Genomic DNA, 15,574 nt, shown 5'->3' on the forward strand with positions numbered 1-15,574 from the left:
ATAAATTCTGTACTTACTTAGTATCTGTAATCCAAACATCACAGCGAACCCAAATAGGATCGATATGTATTGATGGAGGCCAGTTCTATGCTCTTGGAGTATTTCGAAAAATACTACATACAATAAAGTACCAGACGCCAAACCCTATACGCATTAAACAAACATAATTTTTCAATTACATAATTTTTTATTATAATACGCTATAGAAAACTATAAAAGTGTGTATCATTTATACCTGAAGTAGGACTGGAAGTATGCCATTGGCAGCTGCACTTTCCTCACCAACTAAAAACATTCCTATAGCAATCCCTAAAGGAGAAACAATCGCGAATGTACAAACGTAGATCACCGAAAGGTACTGCCTGGTGTTGGAAGCAATTAGTTCCAAACCAATGCAGAATGCTATCACGAATTTGTGAGCCGCCACTGCCGCAAACATATACCTAGAAACGAAATTTACAACTTTAACAATTTTAGCAAATATTAAATATTATTACGTATGAATCGATTTGACGATTATCAGTTGAAAAAATGCTCGCGATTATTAATCTACTATTAATTTAGGATTTTTTCAAATATCGTTTAAAAATTTTTTTCTTAATTTCCAGATAACATTGGGAATCTTAATATCACGATTTTGTTCCGTTTTGGTGTTAAATTTTGTTTTATCGTTTAATAGAAACCAAACATACCAAACGTAGGAGGCTGAACTTTCTAGACCGATAGCGAGCCCTTCGAATAATTCATGCACGGATAAACCCAGAACTATTAATAATCCTCGTAGTGAACTTATAACGAAGTCGTCCTTTTCATCCATTATGACAGGCAGGTGATGCGAATGACCGTGCCCGTTGCTACAACAACGAATGTATATATTCATCATCATTCGTTTAATTTACATAAGATATGCGACACCTGATAGATAAACAGTATTATGCTTACTAGTGTGAGTGCCCACTGACGCAATTTGCCAATGTTTGTCCATTTTCAACCAACTCGTTGGTACTCTTGGTAACATCCTTATTCGAATTTTCCTTTCTATGTTCTTGTTTCTTTCGTAAATGTGTATGTACTGATTCTTCGACCAAATACATGATGAAAAAGCTACAAAAGTGTATAATATACTATTAAATACTTTTCAAACGTTATCCTCTAATCTAAATTTTTACAGGGACATACATTAATCTTATCTTATTTACCCAGTACAAGTAAGTGTCTCAGCCAAAGAGAAATTGAGTTCCGGAAGTTTCCCGTCTGCTGCAAGATGCTCTAACCCTTCTTTCACTTCCGGCAGCAAGTGAAGAAACGTCGTGCAGAAAAGAACGCCACCGCCGAATCCCAGAAGTAAGCTTACCAATTTTATTGACCTATTACAACATAATCGATTTTTAACACGTCACAAATTTATCGACTCAGTTTCAGACTTTTACATTCGTATGTGAAGTTACGTTATAGAGGTTATTTTTGGTAAGTATTACAACACACAAAACTGTGTATATATATCGTAATCACCATAGTGATAATATAATGTGTAAATCTTGGAATTTAAGATGTTTACTTTTAATGTATACAGTATGATGCACATTTGAGTAGATTATTAGTTTGATCAAGAAGGACTCACATTTTAAAACGAAATAATTGTTTGGTAGTGGGAGGAGGGGGGCACGCGACTTAAAGGACATCATTCATCGAGTGAAGTTAACGAATAAAAAATTACGATTATATCATTTATCATTGATTGTATCGATACCTAGGATTCTCAACACCGGAAGTGTTCCATTTCAACCGCCTTGCCACTTGCATTGGTAGAATGCCCATGGCGATGCTTACTGTGCATAATATGGCCATCGTGACTCCTTTCGCGACCAGTATATTCGACGTGTTTTTATCTTCGTGATCATGTTCATCATCTTCGTGAAGCAAATGAACGGTATTCGTTAGCCTTTGTATAAGTGCGTTGTCTTCTGACGGAGACATATTTTCCTTTATTGACAGTCGAGATGTTCTACAAATAAAGAACATGAATGTAGTTTGCATATTTATATTTGGTTATCTGTAGAGAATTAACACTTTTAATTTTTAGTTACCAATCAACATCTTTTATTTAAGAAAAATAGTAGCAATACAAATGTAAAAAAGATTAACAAAAATTAAGGAACTTTTTAAATAACAAATATTTTGTTTCTGTAAATCGAATATTTTAAATTTCAATTTTTGAACATCTTTGAAAATAACAAGTATGTACGTAATTGCATAAAATAATTAAAACTATTATTATAAATATATTTTGCTATGCTTTAAAATAGTTTTTTCGTATATATTATATCTTATATTATATTATCGATCTTATATTATCGATCGTTGTTATAGCATCGACTAGATATAAGTTGAAAACGGTATAAATTTAACAGAAACTTTGTTTATCGATTATCCTTGAACCTGGAACTCCATAAATATTTTACCTCGAAGGAAATTAATGTCATATTGGTATTATTATGTTCTTTTTACAATTTTAGATAACCCGTATCTCATACAATGTGAACTTATATTTTAAAAACGTGAAAGCGTGCTATAAAAATTTGTATACAAAGCAACATAAACAATTTTTATTTCAGTTGAAAAGAAAGAAAACACTATTATTACTGGAATCAAGAAATGGGAGACTAGATAGCTATATAAATTATAGCCATAGATATTGAATATCAAAGATCGGAATCAGGTTATGATTACGTTTCACTTGAAATTGCTGTTAATAATCGATACTGATGTGAAAATTTCGTGATTAAGGTAACCATATCAAGCGTAACATACTTCAAGTTTACTTCAACTGTAGATAAGACGTTTTACTCAATAATATATAACAGGAAAGCATATTTCAAATATCGATACATTTTTCCAAAATTGAGAAAATAACGATCGCTTCTCTTTTATAAAAAGATATCTTTTACACGAAAAATATGAACATTTTGTAGTTTCATTTTATCGCGGCTCGTTGTTTTCCGTAATTAGATGTCAAAATAATATACAATGTATGTAGATGTAATGAAAAACTTGACTCGTACTGACAGTAATTGAATTATCACTATGATTAACTAAGATCAACAAATCTTTAGTTACACTTCCCTGCTAAGATAAAGTATTGTATGTATTTTGCATTGCAATTGTCGTTATTGCGAAGTCCTCTTCCATATAAGAGAATTTTGAGTCATTATAGAGTACTTAATACTCAGTTTACATTAAACACGTTGACGCCGGCGTGACCTACCGATGGGTCAGACGTGTCTGTCCCGAGGGATGGCGGTGGGTCACACATGTATTTCACAAAATAAGTAGTATAAGATAGGTTTATATTATTTTATCTCAACATTATAAGCAGACATACAATAGTAAAAACATAACGATTCAATATTATAAACTTAACATAATTATTTCCTTTCTTCATGCAATTTTTTAAAACAAGTTAGGCAGAATGCCGGCTGGCTTTTACAACGATCATAATATGTTGTTACTTTTTTGGTTCTTTTCGCCGCGTACTCTCTACTTTTTATTCTAGAAATGCGTTTACAACTTTCTTTACACCGTCGTTTCGTTTTGCTCGCGGGCTCTTGGTACGACCACAGAAAATGTGATCGTTTTTTGGGCAGTACTTCATTTTCACTTGGCATTTCTTCTCTGTGGGGATTCACTATATTTAAAAGGTGATAAATAATTTCTTCGCGAAATTTTAAAATTTTAATACTTTTAGTACCCCATTTTCTATGTACATACCACGAATTTACGAGGCAAGTCTCACATATTAATTCCATTACAATTTTTTTATACCATTTTATGGTTCTGCGTAAACAATTATAATAGGATGCCATCTGATCGAATAGATCAACCCCCTTTTTAGAATCATTATATAAAAAAAAAAAAACAGTGTCTGGCCTTAATTTACAATTTTTCTCCTGAACAATAACACACTTATGATTTTTGGAAGTAGCTAGCATACATACTGGCCTTTTGTCAGTCCATTTTGCGTAACTTAACACTATTTTCGTCGTGCATGTTCCTTACCCGCGCCGTAGTTATCCGACGGGCATGCATGACTATTCTTTTTTCCTGTACGGAATTGAAAAATTTTGTAATTCGCGCTATGAACGTTTCTTATAGAAAAATGTTCACAGAATTGCGTGCGATGGTCAGAATTCGCGTCAGACCTCTACTTTTTGAGAAAAATCAAAAAGAGTAAAAAATTAGGGCCAAAGCTGGTCTCTCAGCTTTTCTTAACATTTATAGATATATGCAAATTGATATTCACAAACTATTGTATATGAATGTATTAGTTGAAGTCCACGGAATTTATCGAACCTAACAGGAATCGTATAGCTTTTGTAATTTTGCTATAAATTGTGGTTAAAGTCGAAAAATTGCGGTCGTGTCGAACAGTCTAATGTGATCCACTGCCGTCCCACGAAGCAGACAGTGAATTAGGACGCCGCCCCCCAGAGAAAACCAAAAATATTGGCGCCAGCATCAACGTGTTAATAATAATAGAATTAAGAAAAACAGTTAATTTAATTAACAAATATTTCTGATTTCGTGCTATGGTAGTTTTTTTAAAAATCGTTCTTGTCAACTCACCGATTGAAAATTCGCAAATACTTGAATGTGGCGGCCTTAATGCGTCGCGACACCTGTTCGCTCAGTTAACTATTATCCAACTGAAAGTACTTCAGGTGTTTCGTATAGCCGTAGGAGTGGACATACTACTAATTATTTCTTTCAACAGGTCGCATATATGTATAGATAGAATCTAACGTCAATGTCTATCCAGCTTTTTATCTTGATCATTCGAATCGCGAGTAGTCAAGATAAGATGTACATATAAGGGTACTAAGTTTCCTAATCGGAACTGACGATTCTTAATACCTCCTGTCTTCTTGAACAAGATATTGCATATAGTGGAGGCTTTTTCGTGGAAATAACGATAGCGATCTTTCAAGTAAAAAATAAAATTCACAAATATCCGATTTGATACAAGTTTGAATCAGATACGTGTTGCGTTTATTTGTAATCTGAACGGTCTGTAATTGTGTGAGAATAGAAGTAGAGAATAGTAGAAGAAAATACACCCTAAGAATACAAATCGTCTCTGATGTCAGATAGACAAAATACAACTACAAACGGATATAAAATAAAAATAAAAAAATTTGTTTGTTGAATTTCGATATAAATACGAATCGATAAAGATTATGTTATCGCCCGATTTAGGAGATCTACATCTGCTCTACATCTTATTTGATATCTCTGATAATATCTCAGATAAAGATTTAACGATTCTTAGTAATTCGCTCGGGTATAAATACGTATATGATTTTCATGGTATCAGTATCAAATCTGAAATAACATATTGTTTCCGCTTTTGTATATTGAAAATAGCTTCTGAAATAATAGATTATGTTGTATAGATTACAGCAGAATCAGTTTGTAAAAATCATCGACGCAGTATTTTTGATTGCTAACGTAAAATTACAAATTATATATAACGAAGGAAAGTTTACTAATTGTTATATATGTATTAATCACTCTACATCGTTAAATACAGTTTTTCATATAGGATAGTGACAACTATTCTAAAATATTTCCAATCTTTTTAGAACTTTTTACCTGGTTTAAACATATGAAAGTCACATTGGATCTAAATGATTCTAGCATGTCATTTAATACTCTAAAAAAAGAGTATGCTATTGCAGAGTTAGCTGGAGACTCATCTTTCTTCAAAAAAGAAATATATGTCGTGTCAGTAAGTATGAATCACGAGAGGTTCGAATATATGTGTAAATGTGTGAAATCTTTGCTTAGTTTGCAGAAGATCGTAAACATTCCACGAACATTTCTTCAGCAATGATATTGAAATACGCTTTGCGGAGGTAATTGTTTTTACGTTTTTTGCACAACGTTGGTATCCTGTGAAAGTCACTTGCATTTATATGAGACCGTTTACCTTCGAAATTGAAATTTTTCAGGATACTTTCGACTAGAAGCAATCGATTTGAATGGTCGTTAAATGTGGGAGCAGAGGAAACGAGTGCCGGGTACAGATGGTACTACGTAGTACCGCGAGTACAGTGAAAGTAAGTACACTCGCTATATACCTTTGGCAAAACAAAGAGGGAAGAAATGACTTTTGCGTTTATCCAAGGTAAACTACACAACCTCTGAAATCATTGTGAACGATAGATTGCAACCTTTTTTCCTCTCGCGATTCCAGCAATCCTTATTGAAGTTTCACGTTCACTACTTTATTTCTCTGGGATAATAAAATTGCGCCTAGCGGCATTTTTATGTTATCTATCTCACTATCAACTCGGTAAAACCTTTCTTACAAATTTTATGTTGCGTAGAAATCGCTATAATTTTAGAAGCTTATGTAAATCTCTTTAAGAACTTATTGTACAACGAACCTTTGTTCTGTTATTTCCTTTATCATCTATATCTTTTAAGACTATTTTAATTTAGTTAATAGATATGATAAATAGAAAATCCGATGATATTATATTTACCAAGATAGCAAATTGATTAATTGAAAGGATTTAAAAACAAGGAATTTGAAATTTGTAGATATTTCGCATCGATAAATTGGTGTTTACATGTTGTCGATATTTGCACACACCAGTATATGACTATTTTTTCGTCGACTTTTACTTTATCTGTGCACACGCGTTTCTCAGTTGTTAATTTCTACTGCTTACAGATCTTGGTACAAGATGTAATTATCATAATCGAACACTTATTGTAGTAATTATTTCATTCAAATAATACAAACGTTTTTGTTATTGCATTTATGGAACCAACTAATTTACGCATTCAATTATTATTAATCTAATAACAACTTAGCTTCTTTCTAAACTAATTTACATTCGTTTCCAGGTAAAATTAAGGAGAGAAGAACGAAACTACGAATCATAAAAACATCATTCACTTTCGATCTGATTTTTTCGGACTATCTGATCGATAAACAGAAACCATTCGCTAATAAATATTGCGATTGCGTCACGATCTAAATGATAAATATACATGAGTTTTCCATTAAAATTTTAAATCGGCATATAAAGTAGCTTTTTAGCTCTATTCTAATGTGACACGGTATACGGCAAGTATAAAATTAATTATATTTACAGATCTTTAAGACAATATGATGCACGTTTCGATCATTGAAGGACACTAGGGTAGTCGACTGACTAGTCAGTCAATGTCCACCAACTGTACGCGTATCAGCGAAACCAGTTTTGGCTGGCATAATGGTCCAAAAACAGGAACGGTAACGAGTTCCAACGTTTTTCCCCATAGTTCGTACATACATATAGCGATCCCTTTCCGTAGCCGTAGCGCATCGTCGTTTCGAGGTTGTTCCATTTGGAACGCTTTGCCGACTGTTTAAGCACGGTAAAAACGTTTTTCGAATGTCATTTTTCATCTTGAGTCGTTCCTTACTTTTCATGAGTCATTTTAATTAAATTGTAGTGTTCAATGAATGCATATTTTTGTGTTATCACCATTATTTGAATAATCTAATAATTTACTCGAATGTGAACAGCCTACTAATCATTCATGTATAAATGTGAGGAGCGATAGGTGATAGGTATCTGTAATTATGCTAATTACAAAGGAAGATAAACAAGGATAAATATAGCACTTATCTCATTATAAACGATGTAGGTATCGGAATCCTCACTTCACTTATTTCGTTGCACATTTCAATTGCCTTTTTGTAAAAGTTGCAGTATTTTTTTAATTTATCGAATAATTAGGTTCTATCTAATGAGTATATGTATAACTATACTCATAATATGTACTGTGTATATTTTATGATTAATTTATACAATTTATCGTCGTGTATAATTAATTTATACTGTCCGTAAAAGTACTTAATGCGTGAATGTACTAATAACACAATCAGATTTGTGTAACTTAAAAAATTAATAATTTTAAACAATTATTTTGAATTACCTATACGAGTATTATGAAGTGGAAGTATTGCTTGCTGACCTTGGTCAATTAATCGACCCAAAATAGATTACAGCCTTAAATGAAAATTGTCATAAAGGAATGCAAATACGATCTTTCTGTGTAATTTAACGATATTGAACATAATTGAACACGTTTCTATTTGAACTATTCAAGGTTTGTCACACTTCTACCATCCGTTTCAATGAAAATCGTACTGGCCTGTTATTGAGCTTTGTTGAACTGTTTCATCAGCTGGGCAGCTATTACAAGATGCTTCGCGATACATAATTAAGATAACCGATCAGACAGACAACTTTCAGCAACTATAAATGATCGAATGATGATCAATGATGTGCTTTCTCATACCTGCTACATTGTTAAACTGAACTGCCAGGAGATTATTGAAATGTTGACATCAAGAATAAAAGCGTATTAATAAAACATACTTCGTTACTTGAATGGAAAAGAAACAATGTTGCTTTTTAACAAGATTTTCAAGTTCTATACATTAGATCCTGACAGATCCTAAAGATAAAGTTGAAATATGATAATATAATGTCAATGGTAGTGACGTAGCGAATTCTCTAAGGCGAAATTAGACAGTGAATATTAATCAATTTGGTCATCAAAAACATTTCTGACAGCGAGAAGCAACTGTTTCACCATAACCATTTTACGATAATTTTTTTTAATACGTAATATAGCAATAATTACATTAAACTTCAATCTTTGTTATTATCTTATGAATAAAAATGAAAAGACAACACACTTTGGAATACAAACTACACTGTCAAAAATCAATTCTAAATGAAACTCACACGCAAAACTTTGGAACAAAATAATCGATAAAAAATGGTCACGAGCAAGAAATCATAGAACATCTTTAAACTTCATCAAAAAACAGCAAACTATTTCATAGAACAAAGTCCATCTGGATTAATCCATGATGGAAGGAACCACAGAATGAACCTCATGAATTGAACACTTTGATCAAAAGGATGAATGGATCATCTACTTAGTATATTATTATAAATAATCAATTGTTATATAAACTTACTAATGTTTATTATACATATGTATAATATTCTGGATAATTAGTAAACAGTTTTCACAGGTAAACAGACTACCAAACTTCAAACACTACGGAGGACGGTGTAAATGGCACTTGTAAGAGTTGCGGCGAATCGCAACGCACTGAGTCGGACGAGTGAATGAAGAACAGTAAGTATTGCACGGGAGAGAGTAAGCAGAGGCAGCGGAGGAAACTTTCATACCTGTCTATCGGGATTCCCTGGTGTGTGCGTACGCGTCCCACCTTTATCCGGGGATTCCTGGCTACGGGTTAAGTCGTCGATTCACCCCGGGTCACGTGTGTTGCATTCATAAATAGCCTGTTGCACGTTCAGTATCTAGTTAATGACCATGCCAAGATCAAAGGGGGAAAATGTTGATAGGTCAAGATAAAAACCACCCTGAATGAGTCCACTTGACTCTTTATACCGAGTCACTCGTGGCATAAATTATCTAATGCAAAATGCAAATTATTATGTACTATTCTTCTTACGACAAGAATTTTCTTTCAAGTTTTACAGTCATACATACATATGCATAAAAGGGAAATATAGGATAAACAAAATGCTGCTGACGATCTGATATGACGAGAAGCTGAAGGAATAACGAAAAATACCCTTTCTAGTTTTTATTTTTCTTTTAGGAAAATGATAGAATATCCTGTTATCGATAGATTTGAATTTATTGAATAAATTAATGGACACAATATGTGAACTGCTGTCTAAAAAGGTAATGATTATAATATCTTGATAAAATAACAATCTCGCTAGTAGAAAGACAAAAATAGTCCTATTGAAGTTGTTTTTTTTCTTCTTCATTGATTATAACGTAATTTTTGATCCAAACTCCTAAATGTTGAACTCTATTCAAGTAATCTATAAATATGATGAGGTTCATTTTTGCTATGAGCTCTTTGATTTAAACGTTGTAAGAGTTTTGAAATCTTCAAAAATAAAGACTCCCTTAATAATAGAAATAAAAGTTCCATCGAAAGAGATGAAATATTTTAATTGCATTTTAATGTGGGAAAGTACCGCAATCTTATTGACCGTTATCTTATTTCGCTGTATCAACTTACAGTTTTGAAATCAGTGATTGATTATATCGCCGCTCATGTTGTAAAATTTATTCTAATTGCTTAGAAACAAATCGATGCAATAATCATACAAAAATGTCAACAATTTCTCATAACTCATCTAACTTGCGTTCGTTTACAGTTAGAAAATTCTTTTATCTATTAAATATTCTAAGAAGTACTAAACTTTGAATATTTCGTATATATTTGCATATTGTTTGCAGTTTGCGAATATTTACATCTTCAATTATGCTATAAATGCATAAACGTTCGCAGTCTCATTATTACCTACGTAATATCATTAAAAGCTACAGCTGTGCCAATGAATTGCTTATACGGCATCAAATTTGTTTTCATGTCATTCGTTCTCTGTTTCCCTTCTATTGCGTATCTTCTTTTATGCTGTTAATTATATAATCTTCCAAGGTGAATACCAATCAGCTGCTGTAGCTTGGTTCTTACCGATTCGTCCTTCCTCTTCTCGATAAATCTTACATCACACTTATTTGCGAGAAAAATCCTATTTGATAAGAGCGTACGTGTGGTCGAAGTAATCGATTCGTTTCGTGTATATTGTTATATTCACAGATTGAATTATAAATATATTGAAAAGAAAACTTTGCAATATAGGTAAAAGATAAGGATTTGTACTGAATATTAAGTGGTCAAGTATTTGTGTAATTTTTTAAAGGTAACATTTTTGGAACCCGAACTGACCAACGTAGTATAAGCCATATGTTAACCAAAAAGGGGTGAGTGAACTAGGGGAGAAAGTGCGATTTCCGAGTTTGTACAGAAAAAATGTGAGAACAGTATGCAAAAAAGAATGTATAGATAACTTGGCTCGTGTACAATTATTATTTCAATATATTAAACACATTTATACTTTTTCTTTTACAATTTTACGCTTGATTAATCTCATCAGGTTATGAGCCTAGAGTACGTGTAAAAGAGATAGAAATAAAAGAGAAGACTAAAGAATTGCCTTAACGGACAATCGGGAGAGTAATTACGTATAACAAAACGATAAAAGATCAGAGTTTCAAAAAGAGTATTTCAAAATAGAACATGGATTCAGCACAGTATTTTCCTCAGTTGTACACAGAGAATTTCAATAACTGGAAATTCCGAGTTAAATGCCTGTTGACTGAAAGACAGATAGATAATATGCTATGCGTTAAAATTCCGTCATTCGCGAGGGATAAATATAGAAGGAGTTTTATATTAAAAGACGCGAAAGCCAAGTCAATAGTGGTGCAGTGTATTACGGACAATCATCTATATCTAGTGAAAGATGCATCCACTGCAAAAAAAAGATTTTGCAAAATATGTTTGAGAGAAAAAGCACGTTTTCAAAGTTGCATTTAAAGAGGAAGCTATTTTCATTGAAGTATGGACAAAATGAAAGATTTTTTCTCAAAATTTAACATCATCATAAAGGAGATGGAAAATGAGAAATCCAAAATAGATGAATCCGATAAAATTTGTCATCTACTGTAGATAATGCTTGAAGACTATAATGCTATGATAACTGCTATCACGACAATGAATGATAAAGAAGACACTTTAAACTTTATCAAAAGTAGACTGCTTAATGAGGAGCTAAAAGTGATGAGCAAGATGTTGAATGATAAAAGCAATAATGGCCAGGTAATGTTCAAAGTCTTTCCATTTGCTTACTTGGTGAATGTGGTAGAATAGGTTACAAAATAAGTGAATGTAGAGCAAAAGAGAGACCAAATACCAGCAGAAATTTGTATAGGGGTTGAGGCTCCTTCAGAGATAGGGGTTATCGACCAAGGAGATCAGAGACAGCTAATCAATCTATTAAGGACAAAGCAGTATAGTCAGTCGCAATGAGAGTAAATTTACAGAGTTTATACTGGATTCAATTGCAATTGCATATTTAATAAAGACAAATATGGAAAAATATATAAGCAATATAGAAATGTTACAGGAAGAGATAAAAATCCATATAGCTAGTGGAAAGAAGATAAAGGCTACAAAGAAAGGTGACTTTGTTGGAATGTATGAAGAGCAAAAGGTAAGAATAAACAAAAGGATGAAGCTGAAGAAAATTTTTAAAATTAGATAGCAGAAATGGTCTAATAGTAAAAGGATTAGAGCATAACCTTTTGTCACTAAGGAAACTAGTCCAAATAATTATAAGGTGATATTTGACATGGAAGATGTAGAAATTGTGGGAAAAAACCATGTTATTTTGCAAAAGGGGAAATAACCTATATATCTTGAAATTAAGGCCTAAAAAAGATGAGGTTTGTGTAAGTTTGGAAGCAAGTCAGACCTAAAAAGCTGAACTGTGACACAGAAGAGTAGGCCATTTGGATAAAAAAGCTATGAGAATTCTAGGACTACTAATAAACAGTAACAGGTGGTCCACGTGTGTGAAAGGCAAAGCTGCAAGACCCATTTTTTATGAAAGAAAGAAACAATCTCAAAAAATAGGAGATTTGATACACTCCAATCCACCAGGGTCAGTAACTCCATGTACTCCAGGTAGACATAGGTATTTTCAAGTTGTGATAGATGACTACACCTACTTTGCAATAATGTATCTATTAAACAAAAGGATGAAGCTGAAGAAAATTTTTAAAATTAGATAGCAGAAATGAAAACCCAACGAGAAATAGTAGTAAAAAGTATAAGACTAGATAATGGTAGAGAATTCACGTCAGGTTCTTTCAAAAACTATTGCAAATCACGAGTAATAAGGATTCGGTATATGTGTCCATACACACCCCAGCAAAATAGCAAGTCTATAATAGAACTAGGATCAAGTTCATCTAGAGGAAGTTATCAAAGACCCTATGGGGAGAAGCAATTAGATGTTCAGCTTATAAACTAAATAGAAGCCTAATAAATGTCAATGAGAATTTGATATATAATCGTATATATATTATATGAGATATTAAAAGAATAATTAAGACTTCTCGTATCTAATTATGATTTTTCGAGGTACGTAATGTCACGACTAATCAGCGAAACAATCGGAAAATACTACGTAATAAAAGAGATCATGTCCATTATTATTATCAGTGTTGACAAAAAACAATTTACATTACTACTTAAATCAAACCTTGTCTAACTCTGATTTAGTTGTATATTATTACGAATGAAAAAGTATATGACGTGTAAAATCATAGAGATACGAAAATTCCAAAAATCATCTAGAATATTTAAATAATTGTACTCATTTAACAAAAAAAAAAAAAAAAAGCAATTTCCTATAATAACTGATCTAGCATAGCTTTTAAAAGAATATTGCGCATACGAGAGAATGAAGCAGTCCGTTTGGAAGTGTAGAACATCATTGCGTGTTTATAAAGACGTCTACAAGAGGAATTTCCTTAGCGATTCAAATCCAGAGATTCGTCGCGCCGCTGCTCTTTGCAGTTAACTCCGATTATCTTTTTCGCATGCATAGCTACGCGTGACCTGCAATTTTGCTAGTTGGGACAAGCATGGATCGCTGACACGCAGGAAACGCGATATTACTCCGTATAAAAAAGAAGAGAATAAGTAAAGGAAAATGTATGTGTGGCGTTTCATCGTAACCAATTATCAGACATGGTCTTCTCTAATCTCCATTTTTATCTCACAACTTGCAGTTGTTTGTATGTTGAATCATGTTTCACAAAATAATACCATTATTTATGAACTTTATCCTTTAACGTTTCCTTGAGAATATCATCGAATACGAGGAAACAAAGGAAGAAACAGGAAAATGGTGGAAAATAATTCTAAGAAAATGTTATCATTTATCATAATTATGGAGAATAATCGAATAATATTAATGTATGGTTAAATAGAAGGAAACAAAAATAAATAAAAAAGAGATAAGATAGTATATATACATATAGTAACTATAAGAGAATGTTCATTGGAGAATGATTCAATATGTTTGGTACCATTCCTATGGTAATTTTTCTTTTATATCTTTTATACTTTTTTGTGGAGTAGTATTATAATCGGAAATATTAAGGAACACATTAGACGGCTATTGTAAAAAAAATTTTCATTTTAAATCTGACTGGTCGCGTAATAAGGAAATTATCAATGTATTATCCGCAATTAGAAGATTCTTTGGAGATTATTGGTAATAAGAGGAATCCGTCTATTTAAATTGTTCTTTGCCCACGCGACAGGTCGTTGTTTCACGCGATGTATGAGCCATTCAGAAGCCACGCTGATCAACTCTATAAACTTAAAAATACAGAAAAGCGACTATACAAGATATATTACGTTACATTATAAAATTCTAGAATTTTCTGATCAGTAAACTGTGGATTTTTATGCATTTATGCAAAAATGCACAGAATATACATAATATGCAAAGATATACATACGGGAATATTAAAAATATTTCTTGTAATGTTTTGGTAGGTAAAGCAAATTTCTGTCTATCTTTCTCTCCTCAAATTATATTCAGAAAAATATGAATTTGCCTAGATATTACAAACACTGGTTTCTAAATTCACTTTAGAATAAACTTGTGGAAGTTAATCATTTGTTTCTTAAGAATTGAACATTAATTGTGTACTTATTTAATGAAATTAAGAAATTGTCGAAAACTCGAGTTGATCGATTTATCCTCTGAGAGGTTCATGTTTGTACATAACTGGTGGTAATAAATGTTTGACGTGGTTGATGCATCTTGCAGCAAATGGTCAGCAATTTTCTTCCTAGAGGTCATCGCACAAGGAAGTGAACGGAAACTCGGTCCTCCAGTGGAACTTGATAGAAATTGCGTTTAAAAAGGGGACAGAGAAAGCGGAAGACAGAATTATTGCGTGATCTTACCGCAAATTCTATCAATTTAAGTAAAATGTAATTTCTGGAACTATTTTGGTCGATATGTATATAAGTAACAGGGTTGAAATAATTAAATTGTGATACACGACATCTTTTAATGTTTTTTAACTAAATTGTAATGCGAATGTAATTATTATTAGAGTGCGGATATTGATGGAAAATCATACTTTTATAAATATAATGAAGAAATGGGATCTATTATAACCGAAAATCATTGAAGACATTAATTACACAGCATAAGAACGAAGGAATACTGAATTTAAGGTAAAACTACATATTAAGTGTATGAAGTATTTAATACAATATTGTATTCAAGTCCAATGTTTAATAAAGAACTACCATTGGAAATAAAGACAAGAGAGACTGAAAGAAAAATAAGATACGTGAGAATATGTTCTACGTGAGTAAGGATATTGGTACTGTTAAAAACTGAACAGCGATTGGCAAATCGCTAAATGTCAAGGATAAAAGCAATTCCACGATCTTTTTTCTATTTCAGAGATCTTGTAATGAGAAATAGACATTAGCTAGACCGTTCTTCAACCAGAAGCAAATTTCTTAAGCTTTATAATCTTATAAAATTAATTTTTGTTAAATTAAGAT

At 32.2% G+C, this 15,574-nt stretch overlaps 1 protein-coding gene and 1 long non-coding RNA gene across 9 annotated transcripts in view; one reads left to right on the forward strand and one right to left on the reverse strand.

Moving 5' to 3' along the window:
- LOC132913220 (zinc transporter ZIP3-like) overlaps positions 1-9,283 on the reverse strand; it is a 28,112-nt gene extending 18,829 nt beyond the window's left edge. For 3 of the 7 annotated variants that reach the window (XM_060971436.1, XM_060971385.1, XM_060971427.1), the window contains exons 1-7: positions 9,050-9,191; positions 1,751-2,005; positions 1,200-1,367; positions 943-1,104; positions 693-854; positions 236-443; positions 18-144 (exon numbers count right to left, since the gene is read on the reverse strand). In XM_060971436.1, coding sequence (XP_060827419.1) covers positions 18-144; positions 236-443; positions 693-854; positions 943-1,104; positions 1,200-1,367; positions 1,751-1,977 — 1,054 coding nt within the window. In that variant the 5' untranslated portion in view covers positions 1,978-2,005; positions 9,050-9,191. Of the gene's footprint in view, positions 1-17; positions 145-235; positions 444-692; positions 855-942; positions 1,105-1,199; positions 1,368-1,750; positions 2,006-2,462; positions 2,625-4,623; positions 4,750-7,992; positions 8,010-9,049; positions 9,192-9,266 lie in introns of those variants that run through there. The other 4 variants (XM_060971417.1, XM_060971410.1, XM_060971394.1 and 1 more) reach the window with 4 other exon arrangements.
- On the forward strand, positions 5,050-15,349 carry LOC132913718 (uncharacterized). 2 transcript variants are annotated; one of them, XR_009659427.1, is made up of 6 exons: positions 5,537-5,785; positions 5,845-5,940; positions 6,009-6,116; positions 6,913-12,166; positions 12,257-14,979; positions 15,114-15,349. It is a non-coding gene; the product is annotated as an uncharacterized LOC132913718 (long non-coding RNA). The 2 variants fall into 2 exon arrangements; XR_009659426.1 differs by having other exon boundaries at positions 5,050-5,785; positions 12,257-15,349.
- Positions 15,350-15,574: the final 225 nt, after the last annotated feature.

The sequence above is a fragment of the Bombus pascuorum genome, chromosome 1 (assembly GCF_905332965.1).
Source record: "Bombus pascuorum chromosome 1, iyBomPasc1.1, whole genome shotgun sequence".
Classification (NCBI taxonomy): Eukaryota; Metazoa; Arthropoda; class Insecta; order Hymenoptera; family Apidae; genus Bombus; species Bombus pascuorum.